Source organism: Anoplopoma fimbria, chromosome 20 (assembly GCF_027596085.1).
Source record: "Anoplopoma fimbria isolate UVic2021 breed Golden Eagle Sablefish chromosome 20, Afim_UVic_2022, whole genome shotgun sequence".
NCBI classification, from domain to species: domain Eukaryota; kingdom Metazoa; phylum Chordata; class Actinopteri; order Perciformes; family Anoplopomatidae; genus Anoplopoma; species Anoplopoma fimbria.
In genome coordinates, this window is record NC_072468.1 from 26848708 (window position 1) to 26872019 (window position 23312).

Consider the following 23312-nt stretch of genomic DNA (forward strand, 5'->3'; position numbering starts at 1 on the left):
TATTTTTAGTCCAATAAATGGTATATTTTTTCCAATAAATGTATTAATTAATAATCTGAAACCGTCGGGCTTTTATTTTGTAACGTGACCGGAAGCGGCGCGTCCTCCTGCGTTAGCTTCGGGATGCTAGCTGATGCTAGCTGGGTGTTGCGGGGACCAGCGGGAGGTGCGGGGACTCTTTCAGCCCGGCTGCCTCCTTCCTCACATGGCAGCAGCGGCGGTGAGACGCCCGGTTGTGTGGCTGCTCGTGTGGCTCTGCGTCCGGCCGTCCGGGGCCAAAGACCCCCGGTAAGACTTCCGGGTTCCACATGTTTGCGCTAGCCGCTAATGCTAGCCTGTTAGCCGTTAGCCGTTAGCCGTTAGCCTAGCTCAGAGATGTAAACAAGTCCGTGTAGACGTCGTCGTGTCTCAGAACTAGCGGTTCTGTCTTAATGCTGCTGCGTTGTGGAGACTTTAGAGACTTTAGAGGCTTTGGAGGCTTTAGAAGCTGATGTCAAACGTTTAGAACAAACTTTTCGTCACGTTTTGGTTTAATTTGTAGAGAAACAGAATCTCTGCTGCAGCTCCACGTGTTGGACACAAGATGGCGCCGACGGACCGCAGTTACACTGACAGCCTCCAGAATAATAAACTATTCATTTATTATTTATTTATATATATATTATTATTATTTAAATATATATTTTTTTTATATTATTTTTTTAAATTTAAATTTATATTTTTTTTTATATTTATTTTTTTTTTAGTATGTAGTATTTTGTTTTATGTTTTTATATTAAAAATACATAAGGGTGCAAATAGAACTATATTTTTTATATATATAAAATATATATATATATATATATGTAAAAAAAAAAATATATTTATATATATATATGTGTAAAAAAAAAAAAATATATATATATATATATATATGCAAAAAAAGAAAAAAATATATATATATATATAAAAAAAAAAAATATATATATATATATATATGTGTAAAATAAAAAAAAAAATATATATATATATACACAGTACCAGTCAAAAGTTTGGACACACCTTCTCATTCAATGTTTTTTCTTTATTTTTATTTTATTTTTTTCTACATTGTAGATTAATATTGAAGACATCCAAACTATGAAGGAACACATATGGAATTATGTGGTAAACAAACAAATGCTCAACAAACCAGAATATGTTTTATATTTTAGATTCTTCAAAGTAGTTGAATGAGAAGGTGTGTCCAAACCTTTGACTGGTACTGTATATAAGGGTGCAAATATAACTATAAAGATTATCAGTAAAATGCAAAAAAAACAACAATGTACACACTGCCAGAGATGTGAACAGGTATCAAAGTTTTTTTATCAAAAAATAAAGAGTTAACTGTGAGGATCATAGAAATGCAAACAGGTTGATGATGAGGTTCAATACAAATCATCAACATGTCTAGTTTCTGTGAACTTATCTGTTAACCGATCATAAAAACAACAAAAAAAACATAAAATATTACACATTTATGAACTAAAAACATTAACTTTAAGGGTAGATTAACTATTTCAGACAACAAAAAACATATGTGATGAGTGTGTTTATTATATTTGCCATCTACGGCTTTACATTACTGCCTGACTTGAATATTTATTTTATGTGTACGGCAACAACCCGCTTGACTAAACTTTGCAAAACAAAAGGCACTAAATAAATGTACTCATTCTTATTTATTTAAATAATGGTATCTATTTTCAGTCAGTATTGGACCAGTATCAGTTTTGTTTTCTCTCTAGTTGCTACGAGCTGAAAGTAACTCTGTGACATCTGTTTTGTGAGACAAAAAACGTTTTATTCAGAACAAAAAATGCCAAAAGTCAAAACAACCAATAAATGTTATCTGAACTAATTTATTTTATTGGTTTATTTGGTTGAGAAATAGCTATTTTTCACCTGTAGTCCCTGAACAGATGTTACAAAGTCACCCCTAAAAACAGAATATATGCATTAATAAGCATTTATAAACATGTAGAAAAGAGAGAACGTTAATATAAGTAGAAACATCATTCAGGACACCGTTAAACCGCATTTTCAAGGACTATTAAGAGGCTCAAAAAACAACACATGCAAAGCAAATAAAAGAGGGATAATTATGATAAATAGAAACATGGAGTAAAGACAAAATTATGCTGCAATCTAAGACAAAAACAAGAAGAACACAGAGGTGAAATGGAGTGACAGGAAGCTGTTTTTTGTGTGTAACATACGTGATCTTGGCCTGTAAAGCAGCCGTGTCATGCTGCACTCTGACATTGCGGTTGCATCACAGCTGTCTCCCACCAACACACACACCCCTGTAATGACCTCCGCCTGACCTTGTTTTTGGTGAATTGACTGCATTTACAAAAGTGCTTTAACACCTTTGGTCCGTGTGGCAACAACAAAGTACAAATCATTCAGTATTGGGAAGTTGTTGACATAATTCAGATTGTTAGAAAAAGACATGCTTCTTAATCTAGTCGAGTAAACATCACCTCAATATCTTCATTTCCTGGATCGACATGTAAACTGGTTTTCTCAGAGCGATGCACTTTGACCTTTGTAACTAATTAACAGTAGGTGTGTTGCAGAGAACGACATTTATTGTCATTATTTAACATTGTTGTTTACGCGTCACAGACAAGTAGTCCAATAGCAGCACAAACAAAAAGAGAGAGTCTGGGGTAAGAATGTAAGTGAATTGTTAAGAAACTTTCATAAAAACTAGATGGAGCACAAAATTGTTTTTGCTGGAGGGAAACCACAGCTCAGGCTCCTGGAAAACATTCCTCTGAGTGATGAAACCCGATAAACGTCACAGTCGTTACTTATCGACTCTCTGAAAACTTGTTTTTACTTTTTACAGCACCAATCAGAAGATCTGAGTTCAGCCTGTATTTGTGAGAGCTCTGTAGGATTTGTGGGAATGTTGTTTCTTTTTCACAGTGAGTCAGCAGATACTGAAGGTCTCTCTGAGATCTGAAGATGAGGAACACGCTGGTGTGTTATTTTGGGGTGTTTTACCTGTTAAAAGCAAAATTATTGAGTGAATTAAGATTAAACTGGTGTATGTTTTGATTTTGAGATCCACAGTTTAAGAGAAGAAATTCAAATGTACAGAAGTATCGTCGATAATCAGATTACAAAAATACCTTTACCCTTTACACTTTGTACCTGAACCAGTTAGTCCTTTTAAAAAGATTGCTTTGCAGCAGGTAATTAATCTGTTGATTATTTTTGTGATTAATCACTAAATCCATGAAAATGTCACAAAATTGCCCAGGAAATCCTCAAATTTGCAGCTGGAAACAAAATAATCAGTGTGTCAATCATGTGCAAAAAATGATTAATTGTTCCTGCATTACTATTGACAGACTTGTGCTTAATCCCCAAAAATATTGTTTTAAAATGTTGCTGTGTTTGCTGCGAGAGGACCTGACTTATTGTAAAGTGTTAAACATAACAAATAAAGGTGAAAAACTGTTTATAAGGAAGTGTTTCTTTTAAACAATCTGGGTTTATTTTCTTTTATTAAAAATATGCCAAGACAACAACAACAACAAAAGTCTTCTTAGACATCTATCAACTAAAGAAGCTATACTACACACACACACACACACACACACACACACACACACACACACACACACACACACAGACAAACTGTCCATCTTTAAATAAATGTTTCTCCATCATCTTTAGTTTCACTTCGTCTCCTCCTCTCCTCGTAGACTCTCTCTGGACGATGACGTCCTGCTGCCGTACGCCCACGGTCATGGCCCCGCCCACTCCCACCGCTACGTCAGAGACTGCCAGCCCGCCATTCACGGAAACGTCACCCACGAGAGCCGACCCTCCGGCGGCCGCGGCGGCCTACCGGTGGCCGAGTCCACGGTGTTTGTGTCCGACGTGCTGAAAAGCTCCAGACAGGTTTACGGTCAGTCACGGAGGATTAAACCACTCTATTGACCCGGTGAACTGGTTTGATCTTTTGTTTGACTCTGGATCTGAACCTTTGTTTGACCAACCTCTGATTTATTGATCCGTCTGTGTTTATTTACTCCCTGACCTCTTCAACATTTATGCAAACTCACATAAAAAGTATTTATTGGAGACATATGATGAGAAGTCAATACTTTTAGGGACAACACGTTATTTATATTCTGATTAGAGGAGCAACGGATCATTAAACTCAGGGTTCAGATCGGATCAGCACAAAAGAAAAAAGAAACCATCAAAAATTCTAAATGTTATACTTTTACTGTTTTTTTAATTCATAAAAACACACAATTCAAATTATAAGGAAGGAAAAGATATAACTTACCTTCGCCCAATATTCATTTTCATTGAACAGAGCCTGAACGCATCATAATGTAACTGAACTGAACCTCCGTGCTGCTAACGTTACTAGCTCTCCTGTTGGTTTAAACACAGATTGGTTGTTTACAATGTAACATAATCAGAGATCAGAGACTAGAAAAGCATAAATGACGTCCTGATCTCATATTTTACTGAATATTGGAGGATAACGATCATCAGTAAAACTTTATTTACACTGTGATGGTTAACGGTAAACTGAGTAATTAATGTGAGGTTCACATGATGAAGAGCTGTGAGGAGGATCCTCATTGGTCCGTTACACCACTACTTCTGATTCTCTTCTGTTCCGGTTTTACTTCGTGTCCCTGAAACGTCTCGTCTTTCCCTCCAGGTCACGTGACGGTGGTCCACGACCCCCTGAGGACGGTGTCGGTGTTGGAGCCCGGCGGGCCTGGCGGCTGCGAGATGAACCAGAGGGCCACGGTGGAGGAGACGGCCGCCGCCGCCGGCTGTCTGTACGCTCAGAACGCCGGCTTCTTCAACACCAAGACAGGCGAGTGTCTGGGCAACGTGATGAGCGACGGCCGGCTGGTGAGGGACAGCGGGGGGGTGCAGAACGCCCAGTTTGGCATCAGGAAGGACGGCAGCCTGGTGTTTGGGTAAGAGAGACGGATATGACCTGTCTTACTGACAAAAAAACATGTTTATATGATCTGATTGAGCACCGAGCATTAACTTTTCATTGCAATATTCTCTGAAACAACAGAAGACGTACAAACAAATTCAACTGTAAGGAATCAGAAAAACAACGACTGTAACCATAAACCAACTTCCATAAAGCCGTGGAGGGATTGTACTCATCTGTCAACTCATATCTCAGTCATGGACGACTTTATTGCCTTTTATTAAGTCTATTTCTCTTCCATGACACGTCTTCTTTCAGACTAGAGGAAAGAAAACATTTGTTTCACTACTTTCTCTATTTGTGTCTGTAGATTTCTCCTAAATTCACCAAAAGTTACCATTAGATAATGCCTCATTTGCATATTTAAACATAACATTTCAGAAAACTTGTAATACAAAAAACAATACTCTTAATATCAGTAATCAACTGGTGAAGTTTCATGTTGATATCTATTATTTTATTTTTTTACCCTATTCACCTGTAGTGTCTTCAACATGTATGTCATTTAACTAAACATATCTTTAAAATGAGTTTTTTCTCAGACTCTGATCCATAAATCTCCACTTCAGTAGCTCTTACATACACCAAACTTTACAGTTTCATTCCTCTCTATATTCTGAAGGTTTCTACAGAGGGGTTTGTTCATATGTCATTCATAGCCTGATTTATACAACATTTATTACTAAAAACATGGTGAAAATTAATTTTCTATGGCTGTTGACAGTATTTTCTGATTTATAGTGATACAAAGATATTCTCCAAATCTCCCTCTGTAAAATACTTTGACTCTAATATGTCAACAACATGCATATTCTTCTTAAATACTGCTCCCTAAAGATTCACCAACACATATAAATCTTTAAATCCTCCCCAAAGATATAACGGGATATTTTTAACGCCACTACGAGGTCAACACTCTCCCACCACACACACAAACAAACACACGTGTCCTCACATTAAACCATGAAAAGGTAAATTTACCTTGTTTGTTTGTGGTCAGAAATCTCTAGAATGCCTTCATGATGCAACAGAAGCTCAAATAAGATAAAATAAACATTTATACGCCTCAAACCAAACGCTCGATACAAACGATTATTTGTTTTCAGTCGAGTTAATAACAAACCTCAACCTCTAATTTGAGGAATATTGCTTCATGTGCTTTATTTACACTTCCTGGTAAAAGTGAGCCATTTACCCTGATTCAGATGTGTTTTCATTTGTGGAAATCAAACTTTTACCAATGTTGTCTTTATCTAAACCTACAGATCAACAGCAGTGATTCTTTGTGGAAACAATATCTTCATTAATGTCTCATAGAGCTCGTCACAAATAAACAACGCATCAAACTGCAGCTTTGTTCTGCTGAGATCAAACTCGTTTCACCATGTAAATAATAAAGTAAGAGTTAACTTCTAAGTGTCAATATCTGAGGGTGTTTTTATCACATTTCATCACGCATTCTGCAAGACATAAATAATAAGTTGATGCTTTATGGTAAAAACAATAATAATAATAATCATAATGATGCTAATAATAATCATACTAATGCTAATAGTTATAGTAATACTAATGAGACTAATAATAATGAGAATAATAACAATTATAATACTAGTAATTCTACTAATAATAATATTAATATTAATAATAATAATATCAATGCCTTCAATAACATAATGAGTAATAATAATTTAAATAATAACATTATTAATAACAATAATAATAGTAATGTAATAATACTAATAATATTAATGCCTACAATAATTGAATGAGTAATGCTAAGTTAAATAACATTATTAATAACGATAATAGTAATGTAATTATAATAATAATATTTATATTAACAATAATAGTAATAACAAATGTTAATGATAATAATGGGTAACATGCTTTTCCATCCCGCAGGCAGACTTTAAGGTTCAAAAAGCTGAATTAAAAACAAATTTAAAAAATAATTATTATATCAAAACATGATTAATAGCTGCACCCCGTTTAGCTGTGTCAGTGTCTTCGACTACAATGAAGCAACCATCATTGTTCTGTTATTATTTCCTCCTGTTGTGATGATTCACAAAACCATCCCGCTGTAAAAACATCTGGTTACTTAAATATAGAGTCGGTTAAGTTAAGTGATGGGAGACCAGGACTGATTTTAAAACTTTATTGATAAAAACACACATTGGAATAGCAGTTATGTTGCATGTGGAACAGAAACACAGGGTGGTAATTTAAGGTGAGGTAATTTAAGGTGAGGTAATTTAAGGTGAGGTAATTTAAGGTGAGGTAATTTAAGGTGAGGTAATTTAAGGTGAGGTGATTCCTCCGCCTGAGTCGAGGTAACGTTATAGCAGTAAAAATGAACCAGATCGTCACGGCGGTCAGCGTGATGTAACTGAACCTGTGGCTTCACGCCAGCTGTCCGTTTAAACAAATGGATTTTGGGTTAAAGTCCTCAGAACGAGAGACACGGAGCTGATTTAAAATAGATTTAAGGCATAAACATGGCAGAACATTTAGTTAATAATGTGTTTTTATTCATAATTGAAGTCCTCTGAGTCACAGGAAGAATTTACATGTTCATTCATTCAGCAGTTGTCTTTGTTGCTATTTTTATGCCATTTAATTATTCTTTAATACTGTTAATAATATATAATATAATAATACTTTAAATATATAAAAAATGCTCAGTGGGTCGGATGCTTGTTCTTAACAGACGATGAATCAAAGATTTTTTTTCTCTCTAGAGCACCATGAAGTTAGAAATGTTTGGGTTTAATGTGAAACATTTCAACAAATATCAGATCGGATTTAATGAAACTTAAGCTTAGTTTAAACTCGCCGTAGTAAAGCTGGTGCCAGAAATACAAAATAGTTTTCTGATAAAACATTATTTACATGTCTAGGGATGAAATACAGAAAAGGTGAATTAGTTTTTAGATGCTTCAGAAACAGGAGCTGTTAAAAATCTACATTTGAGTAAATATTTTGCAGCCAAATCAAATAGTTTACTTGATATTCAACCTTTGTTTCTTTATAATGCATGTGGTAATTGACTTCTTTCTTTCAGTATTGTATAAAGGCATTAAAGTAGTCCATGGATATGAGATATGAGTTTCCAGATCATTACAATCCCTCCTGGTCATTGTGGAGGTTTATGGTGTTTTGTTGGTTCCACCTACAGTCTATGTTCATATCTATGAGTTTTTTTTACAGTTAATTTAGTTTGTACGTCCTCTGATGTTTGGGAGAATAATGCAGAGTATAAACAAAGCTTTAGTTCAGACATTACGTCCACTTCTTATATAGAGACGATAGATTTTTCACATTGTAATTCTGCTATTTCAGAATACGCCCTAAAGCATCCCCTGCTTTATGGTCTGTTTGACTCTAAATGGAGCATCATTTACTAAATGAACATCATGCTGTATTGAAGAAGACTTGAAACTAGAGATTGAGACCATAAACTCATGTTTACAATGTTTACTGAGGGAATAAATCAAGAGAGAAGTAGAGTCATTTTCTCATAGACTTCTATACAACCAGAGGAGTCGCCCCCTGGTGGACAGGAGAGAGAATGCAGGTTAAAAACATGAAGCTTTGATTTCACTCGACAGAACTGGAGGTTTCCGCCTGCTCTAGAAACATAAATTCATGATAAACAGTCATACATGTTGATGTCCTGATTATCTGTCTCCCCTCGTCGTCCCTCCAGGTATTTGTCCCAGGACGACGTTTTGGACCAGTCCAACCCGTTCGTCCAGCTGGTCAGCGGTGTCATTTGGATGCTGAGGAACGGAGAAGTTTACATCAACGAGAGCCTGGAGGCCGAGTGTGGCGCGACTCAGGAGACGGGTACGTTCATTTACATATTTACAGGGTGAAGAATAAAACTACTTCCTGTCAGTTAGAATCGGCATATTTTCTGTCAATTTAAACACGACAGAAGCCGACCCTGTTTAACAAAAGAGGAAGAATTAATCAGAAAAAATCTGAAATCTGGCCCGTCCACAGCAGTACATTGTTTTGCTCCGACTTTGGAGAAGAACCTCATACAACCACGCTGCTAAACGTCACGACTATTTATTTAAAGTTTAGGTTCAAGTTCGGCGTCTGTTTTCAGTAAAGAGACAAATTGAGAAACTGTCTCCTAAAATAACAAAAGTACGAGTCCTCTCTGAGACGCAATAATTAGACGATTAAAATAATATTAATCTGCAACTATTCTGATAAATGTTTAGATGTTCTAGTTATTTTCATTTAGTCAAATTGCCAGAAAATTCAGTGGTTCTGGCTTCTCAAATATGGACTTTTACTGCTTTTACTTGTCATAAATGATAGAATTTAAATATTTGCATAATCTGGACGGGCGGTGTGACAAAGCAAAGAAAGTGTATTTGTTTTGGCTCTGGGAAATGGGGAATTTTTCAACATTTTTTGGGGTGATTTTGTGGGAAATAATAGAAATGGAATAAACGAGAAAATAATGTGCAGATTAATCAAAATTTGAAACATTCATTAGCTGCAGCCCTCATCTACTTTATGTGAAAACTTTGCTCCATTTAAAAGTATAACAGACTCTATTTACTGTAGTAAAACACTGACTCTGGAAAAGTCCCATATACAACACGACAACTGTCTCTTTAAGATCAAAGTTAACGTTTCAGGGCACAAGTTGCCATGGTGACAGAAACAGTTGGTCGATAAACATCATCTTTCCAGAGAGAATCAAGGTTTCCCATGATTGTCAGTTCAACAGATCAAAGTTTCACCTCAGCTTCACCTCATTACTCAGCAGTAATGAAGCGTAACCTTGTCTCTCATGTTTGTATAACACACAGAACTCGTCTCTCTCTCCATCACGCCACCAAAACCACCGCCGTGTTTGACGAACAGGTGGATCCAGAGTTCACGTCCAATTATTATTTAACTGCATTATGCTCTTTATTATTTTACACACACATAAAATAAACAAAGGATGAGTTTTTCCCAGAACTGATCTGTCATTGTTTACATAGTGATGAATCTCGACCACAGCTTTTTATAGCCTCATGGCCGCCGTATAAAACTCTGTACAGACAGTCTGTCAACAGCCACATTATTATTATCATAACCAGGTCTAAATGAGTGTTTCCCATTTTCACGTCATTCTCTCTCCTGTCCACCAGGGGGCGACTCCTCTGGTTGTATAGAAGTCTATGAGAAAATGACTCTACTTCTCTCTTGATTTATTCCCTCAGTAAACATTGTAAACATGAGTTTATGGTCTCAATCTCTAGTTTCAAGTCTTCTTCAATACAGCATGATGTTCATTTAGTAAATGATGCTCCATTTAGAGTCAAACAGACCATAAAGCAGGGGATGCTTTAGGGCGGGGCTACACCAGAGACGTATACGGCGTCTCTACGTCACTCCTCCTCAGTCCATATATGGTCACTTCCTGTTCACTGGTTGAAAATCTAAGATGGCGACGGCCAAATATACAAGATGTACTCTTCCGTTGAAATGTTTGGAATCTGCTGCTTTGCTTCTTTCCTTCAACAATAACTATTTCAACAGATACAAAAACAGTATTGATTCAGATGCCGAAGATTCAAATTAATCAAACTTTCATTTAGTGGCCTCCCCCCCCTGTGTTGCATGATTGATTTGCATGACTTGAATGATGAATTCCGTCCGTGACCCTCCATCATTATTGAACCACAACGGTGCAACTCAGCTCTAAATATTGAGTTAGTCTGGGTTTGAACTGCGGTTTGTCAGCCCACAGTAAGTTCATCTGATTCCAGCTTGTTTCTGCACCTTCACAGGGGAGCTCCGCACATTTGTGGACGTGGTGTCGGCGAGGACGGCGGTAGGCCACGACGCCGAGGGCAACCTGATCCTGTTTCACATTGACGGACAGACGAGAGTAAGAGGGTAACTATCTGCTCAGTTAGATGAATGAAAAGGAAGTCATGTTTTTGTCAGTGATTTGATGAAAGAGTCGGTCTCCCTCTGCAGAGGAAACGTATGATAATTTATTCCATTAACATAAAGTGACTCACAGGCCTTTGAGTCGATACAAAAGTGCCCCCATGTGGGAATTAAATATGCAGAGTTTGATTTTGTATGACTGAACCAAATGTAGAGGAACAGAAACAAACTGTTTGCACTCTCACTGCAGCGATGAAAGAAACACCACAGACAAACAAAACATCTTCCTACAAAACCTCCTACAAAGGCACAAGGAAAACATCTTCCTTCCGCGTTTACAAAAGATACTGAAGATGAAGATGGATGTGACACTTATTGCATCAATGGCGGCGTTGAAACACTGTCCTCGGAAAGTCAGAGCTAGTTAGTGGTGTCCCCTTTAGTAAACTGATTAGACATGGAGCCCCTGGGTGAAGACATGCAAAAGACCCCAAAAACGGATCAAAACATTTAGTTTTCTGGCACATGGGACTACAGTTTTTGTTTCTGTTTTTAAATGGTTGCACAGAATTATTTAAAGTCATGTAGCAGGTGAAAACATTCCCTCGAGGAGCAATTTATCCGTTTATTTATATAATGCACTTTCAGGGCGTTTTGTCAGGTTTTCTGATATTAAACCTCAGAATTTGTCTTTTTTGAGAAAACTACAACCCTAAATTACATATAGGATATTTAATATTTTAGTTGCGGCCATAAAACCAGTTGAAGTATTCTGTGTACGTGTTAATTGGCGACTGGTGAGCTGGTGTCAGAGGCCAGGCTGCTGTTATTCATGAGAGACGGGAGGTCGTTGTTTGGTCCGAGCTGCCTTCTACGTGGTTCATTGAGCGGCCTGATATTGAGTTGAGATGTTCAGACACGTCAGCCTGTCGTGCTCTCCGAGGTCAGATCATCAACAGCATCACATTAATCTTCAGGGGGTCGCAGGAGAGTCGGATCAATACATTCGATTGGAGGAGAGATCTTAGTGGGTCGAGGTGACGGGAGCCTGTTAGTGAATTAGTTCACCTCACAAATCAACTCTGTCAGAGGTAAAAAATGTCTTTTTACTGCCCAAACATTCATCACTTTTACCATCAGGGTGTTTTGATTCTCTGTCACCCTCCTCCATCTTCTGCTTTGTCTCCTTCACCTCCACCAGCATCAGTCCTTCATCTCTGTCTCACTCTTGCTATCTAAGAAAGATTTATTCAATACATTTATCCATAGATGGATTATTGGAGGGGGGCCCACTGGCCTTCACCTACAAAATGTCACTTAATGAGACATGTACCGACCATGAAGAGACTCAAAATGACCACTAATCAACACAAAACAACAAAAAAGACAATAAAACAACCACAAAGAGACACAAAAAAAGGAACCACTAAGACACAAAACAAAGAAAACAACACAAAGACACAAAATGACCACTAAGACACAAAAACAACTACAAAAGACACAAAATGACCACTAAGACACAAAAAATACTACAAAGACAATAAAACAACCACAAAGAGACACAAAATGACCACTAAGACACAAAAAACTACTAAAAAGACAATAAAACAACCACAAAGAGACACAAAACAGGTACAAGGAGACACAAAATGACCACTAAGACACAAAAACCAGAAAACAACTAGAAGAGACACACCAAAACAACAACTAGAAAGACACAAAATAACCACTAAGACACAAACAACTACTTCAAAGACAATAAAACAACTACAAAGAGACACAAAACAACTACAGAGAGACACAAAATGACCACTAAAACAAAAACAACAACAAAGAGACACAAAATGACCACTTAGACACAAAAAACAACTAGAAAGACAATAAAAACAACCACGAAGAGACAAAACAAATAGACAGAGAGAGACAAAATGATCACAGAGATAGTAAACAACCACAAAGCAAAACAAAAAGGGCTACAAAAGAATTATAATCTTTTCCATTTCCGTGTGTGTGCTTCCTGTCTTGTTGTGTGTCTGTTCAGTATGACTCTGTGGGAAGTAGCCGAGTCTCTGAAGAGCTACGGCGTCGTCAACGCCATCAATCTGGACGGAGGCGGGTCCTCCACCTACGTGGCTGGAGGCTCGTTGGCCAGCTACCCGTCTGATCACTGGTGAGACAATCATCCCTTCATACATATCATTAAACTATCTCTAATATAAGATAATACACTAATCTCTGACTCCGCCTCCTCTCAGTGAATTGGACAGCAGGTGGCGCTGTGCTCGGCGCGTCTCCACCGTCCTGTGCGTCCACCAGCGGCGCTGCCAGCCGGCGGCGGACTGCAGCGGACACGGAGACTGTGTGGACGGACGCTGTCAGTGTCGGGGGGGCTGGACGGGCGAAGACTGTGACTCTCTGGTGTGTCAGCCGCCGGCCTGTGGTCGCCATGGCGTCTGCACCGCCGGTAAGTGTGGACTAGTGGGAAAAAAACATTTATTTTACTACTTTGTCTGTTTGCGTCTGTAGATTTCTCCTAAATTCACCCAAATTGCCATTAGATAATCCCTCATTTGCATATTTAAACATAACATTTCAGAAAACTTACAATACAAAAAATAATCATCTTAATGTCAGTAATCAGCTGGTGAAGTTTCATGTTGATATCTATTAGTTGTTTTTTTTACCCTATTCACCTGTAGTGTCTTCAACATGTCTGTCATTTAACTAAACATATCTTTAAAATGAGTTTTTTCTCAGACTCTGATCCATAAATCTCCACTTCAGTAGCTCTTACATACACCAAACTTTACAGTTTCATTCCTCTCTATATTCTGAAGGTTTCTACAGAGGGGTTTGTTCATATGTCATTCATAGCCTGATTTATACAACATTTAGTACTAAAAACATGGAGAAAAGTGTGTCTGTTGACAGTGTTTTCTGATTTATGAAGTTATCCAAAGAGATATCATACTGTATGTTCCCTCTGTAGAAACCTTTGACTCTAATATGTCAACAAAATAAAACAATCATTTAGAACCTGGCTTTATCCAATGCTCAGATTTATGCTCTGGAAATGTATGTAAATGAGCACATATTTAATACGGTAACGCCTCATTTGCATATTTAAAAATAACATTTCAGAAAACTTTTCTTTACTCAAAACATCTGAGTTCTTCTTCCATCGGCTGGTTGTGTCTTAGTGTTTTATGTATTTTTGTTTCTGTTGTAGATGGTTGTGTTTGTGATGCTGGATGGAGAGGAAACAACTGCAGCCAAGGTACACACACACACACACACACACACACACACACACACACACACACACACACACACACACACACACACATTTAAAACAGCAACATTTTGCCAATGATGTGTTATGTATGTCTCTTCATTTCAATAGAATCTCTGACATTTACCAAGTTCACAGTCGCTACAAATATAATCATATAAAAAAATAATATATATTATTATTATTTCACACCAATCATAACGTCCATCTGAACATTTGATTCTCCTGTAAATGTAAATCTTTGTCCTGTAAAGTAATATCCTGTAGCTGCAGCCTCTCTCTTATTCTAATGATTCATTTCCTCCTCTCGTTCACAGAGTGCCTATCGGGTTTCTATGGCGACGGCTGCAATCAAACCTGCGTCTGTGTCAACGGCGGCTCCTGCGACCCCGTTAACGGACGCTGCGCCTGCCCCTCCGGTTTCCACGGCGACACATGTGAACAAGGTAGAACTGCGGTTACACCACGTCGCACCACACGTCTGTATTCAGTGATGAACCTGCTGATTCGTGTGTGTGTGTCAGTGTGTCCTCTGGGTTTCTACGGGCCGTCCTGCGCTGAGGAGTGTCGCTGTGACGACCAGTGTCCATGTGACCCGCAGACAGGAAGCTGTAACGGCACACTGCCAGGAGAGACCAACCACACCTTACACAGAGGTACACACACACACACACACACACACACACACACACACACACACACACACACACACACACACACACACACACACACACACACACATTTACAACCTTTGTTTTGCAGACGGAGAGGAAAACACAATACGTTTATTTGTTTACATGATGACCTTGTTTTTTCTTTTATTCCTCGTGTCTGACAGTATAAATCTGTGCAATACCAAAATTATTCTGTCTGTTTATATAATATTTTAGTTATTGTGGATTTTTTAAATATTCTTTACTGTGTTATTACTTATTTACTTATTTATAATACTTGTTTTGATCTCGTTTTCCTGCAAATTTCCCTGATCTTATCTTATGTATTTTCTAAAATGACATGTAGTGGAGCTTTGTTCATTTATTTTTCATCACACAACACACTGCATCCCAAAATACAAGAGCTTCATGCTACAATCACTGCTGCCATGATCAGTGTAAAGTCTGGACGTTGAAACATAAATGTGCTTCAGTTCCTTTACCTCCATTTTCTGAAAATAGTTCAACTCGTAGTGCTCGAAAAAAAAGACGTTGGGTGCTTTTTTCTCGAGGCGGCCTCATCAATCTCTCCTTTTTTGAACAGTAATGTCGCTGTGAAAAAAACTTTTAGGCCCTTAACCAGGAAAAAAACCCTCCGCTGACATGTTAATATAAATTGTCCTAAAGACAGATCAATAGATTAACTTAACAGATAAATTAAACACTACTGGTTGCAAAAAAAACAAGATGGCGACCTTCAAAATAAAGGAACTAATGGGTGACGTCCCAAAGTGTGTGTGTGTGTGTGTGTGTGTGTGTGTGTGTGTGTGTGTGTGTGTGTGTGTGTGTGTGTGTGTGTGTGTGTGTGTGTGTGTGTGTGAGTGTGTGTGTGTGTGTGTGTGCTCACGTTTAGTAAATGTCTGACTGTTTGAACGGAGCAGAAGTGAAAACAGTTCAGTCTTTTGTTGCCGTCTGTCCAAACAGAGCAGCTCTGTACCGACTCATCTGAACATCAGCTCCCAAAACTCTTATTCTGTTCGCCTCTTTCTGTTCCACAAAGAGACAGTGGAGTCGATACGAACGATGCTCCAAACAGAACAAAATCTACCAAAGATTTTAGAGAACATCTAACAGAACCTCGTCTGTGCCGAGTCCGTGGAGGAGCCGATGTTTAGAGACCAACAGCACTTCAAAAGCTGCTCATTAATACTTCAGCTTCGTACTTCATTCACAGATATGAGAGACATTTACTTAAAATGTCAAACTCCTTTAATCAGCTGTGTGTTTAGAGCTGAACCGGATGTCTGTTTTCCACTTCCATAGCTCTTACTGAGGTTTTAGAATGAAGCTTTAAATGTCATCAACAAAAGTTTGAAAGAACAGAATCAGTTAAAAAGTATAATAAAGTATTAATCCAGTAAAAAGTAAATACATTAAAGCTAAAACCATAAGATATACCCGGACTGTATGGTTGCATTCACATTGTTGCACATATAGAATAGGTTATAGCAAATGTTGAAATTGTGTGTATATATATGTTGGGAATGTTAATTATTTAACCCCAGGGAAGTTAGAAATAGATTGGATTTGGTTAAAAATGACTTATTTTATATTTATATTACATTTGTAAGCATAAAGATACTTATTGTGACTCTTTCTTTCTTTTTTTGTTCTTATTTCATTATTTCATGTGCTTCATATAAACTATATAATGATCTGATGTTTTCATCCCTGTTTACTGCGTCAAAGGTTCATGAAAATATTTCTTCTTCTTCTTTTTTCTTCTTCTTCTTCTACTTTTGCTTCTTCTTCTTCCTCTACTTCTTCTTTTTCTTCTTCTTCTTCTTATTTTTCTTCTCCTTCTTCTTCTTCTTTTTCTTCTCCTTCTTTTTCTTCTACTTCTTCTACTTCTTTTCTTCTACTCCTCTTTCTTCTTATTATTTTTCTTCTTCTTTACTTCTTTTTCTTTCTTCTTCTACTTCTTCTTATTTTTCTTCTTCTTCTTCTACTTCTTTTTCTTCTTCTTCTTCTACTTCTTCTTCTCTTTCTCCTTCTCCTCCTCCTCCTCCACAGCTGGACAGTGTCTGGCTGGACAGATGTTTACACTTTGGAGACGAGATGAAGACGCTCACAGAGTGCAGCCTCATCTGACAGAGTAAGTGTCAAAGGTCGAGTCACGTGACCTTCTTACCTTCTCACCTTTTTCACCTCGGCTCCGTCCATCGTTCACGTCTGTTCAATAAACATTCACCTTCAGAAACGAGTCACAGTTCAGCTGCTGTTGTAGCTCTCAGTATGATGAGTTTTCTTCACATAATCGACGGTTAACAGATATAAAGATGTAGATGTTTGGTGTTAGATCGTCACATCAGTTTATCTTCTCCTCAAACCTCTAAAACACACATCGTTAGTCTGTTTTCTGTCACCGGTGCTCCAAGTTAAACCAGCAACAATTGGGGGTAAAAGGACACTTCAAAAATAATTAGTATTTGCTTGTAATAAGCCGAAAAACAAATCTGTTTGGTAAGATATCTTTGAATAAGACGTTATATTTAGGCGTTATTTATATTTAGTGTTTTTGCTTAAAAGTAGTATTTTGTCACTAAATCAGATATTCAAGATGCATTGTGTGTAATATCTGGCAAGATTTATTGGATAAAATGTAATATTTAGGCCTTTCAAGATAAAAAGAGATCTTGAATTAGCTGTGAAAGCAAATTTTCAGTTTTATTTAACTAGTGTTCAATTAACGAGATATTCAAGATGCATTGTGTAAAAACAGGTCCCTTAAATCCCCCTGAATTGTTACTTTCTATGTGATTGTGTCTTTTATTAAGTGTAATATTTGACAAGATAGGAATAAGATGTAATATTTAGGCCTTTCAAGATAAAAGAGATCTTGAAATTAGTTGTGAAGCTCATTTTCAGTTTTATTTAACTAGTGTTTTTGCTCAAAAGTAGTATTTATTTTTCAATTAACGAGATATTCAAGATGCATTGTGTAAAAAAAAAAAAGTCCCTATATCTCACTGAAATGTCACTTCTTAGGTGATCGTGTCTCATTAAGTGTAATATTTGGTAAGATTTCCTTGAATAAGATGTGGTATTTAGGCCTTTCAAGATAAAAGAGATCTTAAAAATAGCTGTGAAAGCTCATTATCAGCTTTATTTCACTAATATAAGGAAGTGATTTTTCTTCAAAAGTAGTATTTTGTCACTTCTTAGGTGATTTTGTCTTTTATTTAGTGTAAGATTTTGCATTTTTCAGTAACTTTTATTAAAATTTATTTGAGGCAAGGTGATGAGAAACCACAAACGGCCGTGCTTAATTTCACAGTTTGACGTGAGACATTCAAAAAGGAATAATGATATAAACGTGAACGCAGTAGTTCTGTCTTCTTCTGCTCTGATTAACGGCGTCAAACTAAATGAAATAATAAAAAAAACACAGTGAGACAAAGACTGAATTTGTCTCCTCGTCTCTCCTCTTCATGTGAACGAGGACGACGGGACGCATTCATCAGCCTCCTCACCTTTCACATGCAAGTTAGGAATTGTTAGCCGTTGCTATGGTGACTGGAAAGCTCTTTGTTGAAGGGGGACACAGATGGAGGATTTTAACCCTTAATGGACCAATAAGAGGGAGACATTTATAATGAAAAGCAGCTGTAGGCAGACTTAAGGGGTGAGACAGCAGAGGGTTAAAGATGGGGGAGGCAGTTTGATGGAGAAGGACAAAATAAACCAAACAAAACGCCAGAATATGAGAATAAAGTCCAAATGAACACAAGCTTCATACAGTAACCCGTACTCCATTTTTTAATTGGATCCTGATGCCTTTATATATATCTTTTTACAGATGACATCATAATAAATAAGCATGTTGTCAAAGTAAGGGTGTCGTTTTTCCTAAGCCCTCCAGACGAGTAAGAAGCTTTTAACATTGAATTACCAGAATAAAAATGTCTGGTTGTTTCATGTTCGGTTGTCAGAATCGAGTTCTACAGGATGACGTCCGTTCAGAGCTGCAGGTGTTTCAGTTTAACAAGTGACCGTGTTAACTGGTGACTTTCAGCTGAATGTGTCCGTGGTTGATTGTAGTAATTTAGGCTTTTACAAGGACACCCCACAGACTGTATATATGCTTTATGGTCTGTTTGACTCTAAATGGAGCATCATTTACTAAATGAACATCATGCTGTATTGAAGAAGACTTGAAACTAGAGACTGAGACCATAAACTCATGTTTACAATGTTTACTGAGGGAATAAATCAAGAGAGAAGTAGAGTAGTTTTAACTAAAATTCTGGCCACATCTTAAACATTGCACCTTTAAAACGATTATAAATATTGACTAAAGAATGTGCAGTTGAATACATATTATGAATGTGTGCAATGTGCAAAATAATAACCAAAGATTAGCAAAAATGTGGGTTAATCTAACATGATGAGTTGGATCAATAGCATAGCATTTTGAAACACATACTTGGTCGCTTTATTTGACTTCATTTTCTTAACCTTGTATCTGTATTTCCTGAATGGTGTATATTAGCAACTCTGTCTCTGTCTCCCTCTTGTCTTCTGTTTCTCCTCCTCTCTAACTTTCAGACAAAGAAAACTAGGTATGTTGCTCATGTGCAAAGTCAGTTTGTCAAATTGTAGATTGAATATATTGCTTCAAATGCGCTCACACGTGAATTCTGCTCTTGAGAGATGCGATGGACTCGTGCATGATCGATGTAGGTCGCAAGTGTTTGTCTTGATTTGTTAACAATCAGTGCGTAAACATTCATTTACACTTTATAATCAGCTTTCTGCAGAAATCTGATTTATTAAATTGCATGTGCTAGATTTCTCTTATACATCTTTAACTGTGTGTCTAGTCAGCGTTATTAAATGTGCAACACAAAGACTTCAGACAAGGAAAGTGTCTTAAAAAAAGTCTTAATAAGTTAGTTTGTATTTGTAAACTTCAGAAGTGCTGAAAGTAGTTTAGTCGATTAAAATAAATTTTCATTGACAATTATTTTTAATTAAATGCTTCAGCTATTATTCAGGCAAAGAAAGCAGAACGTTTACTCAATCCAACTTCTAAAACGGAACAATTTGATACTTTCCAAAAGTAAAAATGTATTGAAAACATATCAATGTTATCATTTCCAAAACATGCAGTTTTGGACAACGTGTTTTAATCTAGTGAAATGGTTTGCCTCCATTCATATTTGTTGTCGTTTAGCCTTTGAAAAACAACATTTTGCGACAGTAAATTAAATATCTTTAGGTTTTGGACTTTTGTCACGTAAAACAAATAATTTTAAGATGTCATAATAGAGGATTATATTGGCTGTGCAGGATTGTTTACGGTTTGTGTGAAATAAACATTTCCAATAAATCTAGAGCGTTGTATATCCCAAAAGTTTATTGTAGAAAGATCGATGTAATCATTTGGAAAATTCACAACATGTTTTTATCGATCTAAATATTCTGCTTCCATCCGGATTAGTTGGCGTTTAGCCTTTCAAAAACAACATTTTCTCTGCGGTCAAACTCTTATCTCCTGCTTGCCACACACAAATGGAGGCACGCACCTGTATTAACAGGGCAGCAATCTAACAGCGCCATGAATCACATTTATAGAACCTCAATAGAAGCTTTGCATATGACGTCTTCAACCGAACCAGCCTAACCTCGTCCGTCTCTCCTCAGGCGTACCTGGCTGGTCATCACCTTTACTCTTGCCTCTCTGCTGTCAGCCAGTCTGCTGCTTCACCTCGTTCGGTTCTGTCGCGGATCGTCTACCACTCCCGTCCGCGAACGTCGAGACTACTCCTACGTTCCGCTGAACCCCATCAACGGAGCTGCTTCGGGCGCCGGGAAATCTGGTTTTGGAGCGGACGACTCGGACTCTCAGGATGAAATCTGGTCTCCGACACACTCGGGGAGGTCGTAGCCGTCAGGAGGTCCAGCAGCAATCTAACAGCGCCATGAATCACATTTCTAGAGTCACAACATCACAAACTTCGCCTGAGGACGCTCTGTTTTTGCAAAAAGAGAATCAAACTGAAAGTGTTTCTCTGCTTAATTTAAACTTCTAATTGTGTCAAAGCGACAATCTTGCTGGAATGAAAAGGACGCTTAAGGACGAAGCACAACAGTTTTTCATTCTTTTTCATTTTGCGGACATCAAACTGTTTCTGGCAGCTGGTCAGATGTTTGCTATCATGTTCTCGTTTACAGCAGAGGCCTTTTAAATCGGATGATGAAAGGAAAAAGAGGTCAAAACTTCAATTTGTCAGGAATCTGGTCTCAACCACAGCTCCAGGTAGGACGAGTTTCTCCACTTGGAAACTGTTAAACTTTGAGCTAAAGTAAGACTTAGAGTGTAGTCCATTACAATCAATACAATTACTTTAACATCCATGATCATTTTATTGGAGATTCTGAGTTTAATGGCAATTAAAGCTGCATTTAGGGACTTTTATTGATATAATGGCTCTATTTAATTAGTTAATCATGTCACAAAAGGTAAATGTCTCAAAACTCTCTGAAAACTAGTTGAAAATGCCAAACATATCTGTTAAAGTGTACACTATATTAAAAGTTTTTTCACCTCTTTACCTTGCTCTCAGACAACCCGTTTTTACAGGGAACTGAAGCCGTTATCTATGCTCTCTTCAGAGACACAAGACTCCGTTGACAAAAATGGAATTTGCATGAATCTGAACTAACAATTTAAAACACCAAAGTCACACAACAACACAAACCACCCAACAGATGGAGGAGGCAATAGACCAGCAACGTATGTCTTCTGCAAAGTTAAATACGTATTTTTGTCAATGGACTCTGGTGTCTTTGAAGCAAGCATAGATAACGGCTTCAGTTCCCCGTCACAAAGAGGTGAAAATACTCTAAATATAGCCTACAATTAAACTGAAATTGACTCTTTTAGGTTTCTAAAATACGTCAACAGCTGTACATTTCTTTGCTCTCGTGCTGGTACTTCTGTCTGTTTCTACAAACTCCATCTACACTTTAAAGCATGACTGCTATCTCTTCCAAGAGGCCTATATAATAGTTCCTACTCTTATTTATAAACTTGATTTAATTCCTTATACAGCTAATTATTTAATTCTATATGAGTACCACTGATTCAACTCGCTGAATATCACAGTTTTATCTAAACCAGCTTCATGATCCCAGTAAAGCTCAGTTTAGAGTCAGACTAGGTTGAACTTCATGATGTTTACAACTCGTTGCCACGTAAACGGATGAACTTTGAACTCCAACCATGGCGTTTAAAACAAACTGTTACTGAGGGGTTGTTTTCTACTGAGAGTTTATTATCAACAAAATCATTTTTGGATGTTTTTGTCAAAATGTACTGATCTCCATCTGAATGTAAAATGACTGAGGTAAATGTGCACATTTATATCAGAGAAAATAATAAAGAAGCACAATTTTATTCAAGATGCCACGAATATATGAACTTCATCAAGATTTCTTTATGAAAGTCGTTCTTTATAATGTCATTTGTAAATGCCACCAAACTTCTCATGTTTTATCTACAGGTGTTTTTTTTTTTCCTGTTTTAAACATATAAATAAACGTTAAATTCAGGATTCAGTTTTGACCACCAAAAGATGAATCTTTCTCTGATTTGTTTTTGCATTCACTGGTTTCTTAGCTCGGCTCAGAGGCAGATTTTTTGGATATGAGGGAGTCAATTTTGATAAACGGCCACTTTTAGAATTTACAATATGAAATCTTAGTCTTTTGCCATTTTTATACAACCAAAAGCAACCAAATTGCTCCCTTCTATTGCCTTCCTACCCTTAGATCCTCTTCATTTATGGGTGGGAAATTGCTAACTTAGCATGTCGGCATGCTAACAGGTGTCATGCTAGCATGTTAGCATTTAGCATGGTAGCATACTGAAAGCCCTAGCATGGTACCACATCAGTGATATTGTTAGCAAAACATGCTTGACCTTGGAAACAGTAAAAAAGAAACTTAACTCAAGGTCAACTGATCCGCTGAAGAAGACTGAGGTGTGTTCAGAGTGTTGAACACAAGACCAACTAACCCGTCATGACCAAGACCGCATTGTATCGAGTCCGAAACAAGACCAAGACTTTGAGGGGTTGAGACCAAGTCAAGACCAAGACCAGAGTGTATCTAGACCAAGTCAAGACCAAGACCAGAGTGTATCTAGACCAAGTCAAGACCAAGACCAGAGTGTATCTAGACCGAGTCTAGACCAAGACTTTGGAGACGAAGTTGTGACCAAGAGCACAGAGTAAATGAGGCTGAGACAGACCAAGACTTTTAGGGGTTGAGTCCAAGCCATGACCAAGACCAAGACCAGAATGTATCTAGACCGAGTCAAGACCAAGACTTTGGTGACGAAGTCGTGACCAAGACCAGAGTGTATCAAGACCAA

The 23312-nt window shown here is 37.4% G+C and overlaps 1 protein-coding gene across 1 annotated transcript; it reads left to right on the forward strand.

Moving 5' to 3' along the window:
* Window positions 1–105: 105 nt before the first annotated feature.
* Window positions 106–22498, forward strand: LOC129109004 (N-acetylglucosamine-1-phosphodiester alpha-N-acetylglucosaminidase-like). The gene is made up of 12 exons (XM_054620910.1): window positions 106–288; window positions 3744–3949; window positions 4724–4991; window positions 8727–8866; window positions 10822–10930; window positions 12969–13097; window positions 13183–13391; window positions 14157–14204; window positions 14537–14665; window positions 14744–14875; window positions 16946–17027; window positions 20579–22498. Exons 1-12 carry the CDS (start codon window positions 134–136, stop codon window positions 20820–20822), a joined length of 1851 nt encoding a protein of 616 aa, XP_054476885.1. The 5' UTR covers window positions 106–133; the 3' UTR covers window positions 20823–22498.
* The last annotated feature ends 814 nt before the right edge of the window (window positions 22499–23312 follow it).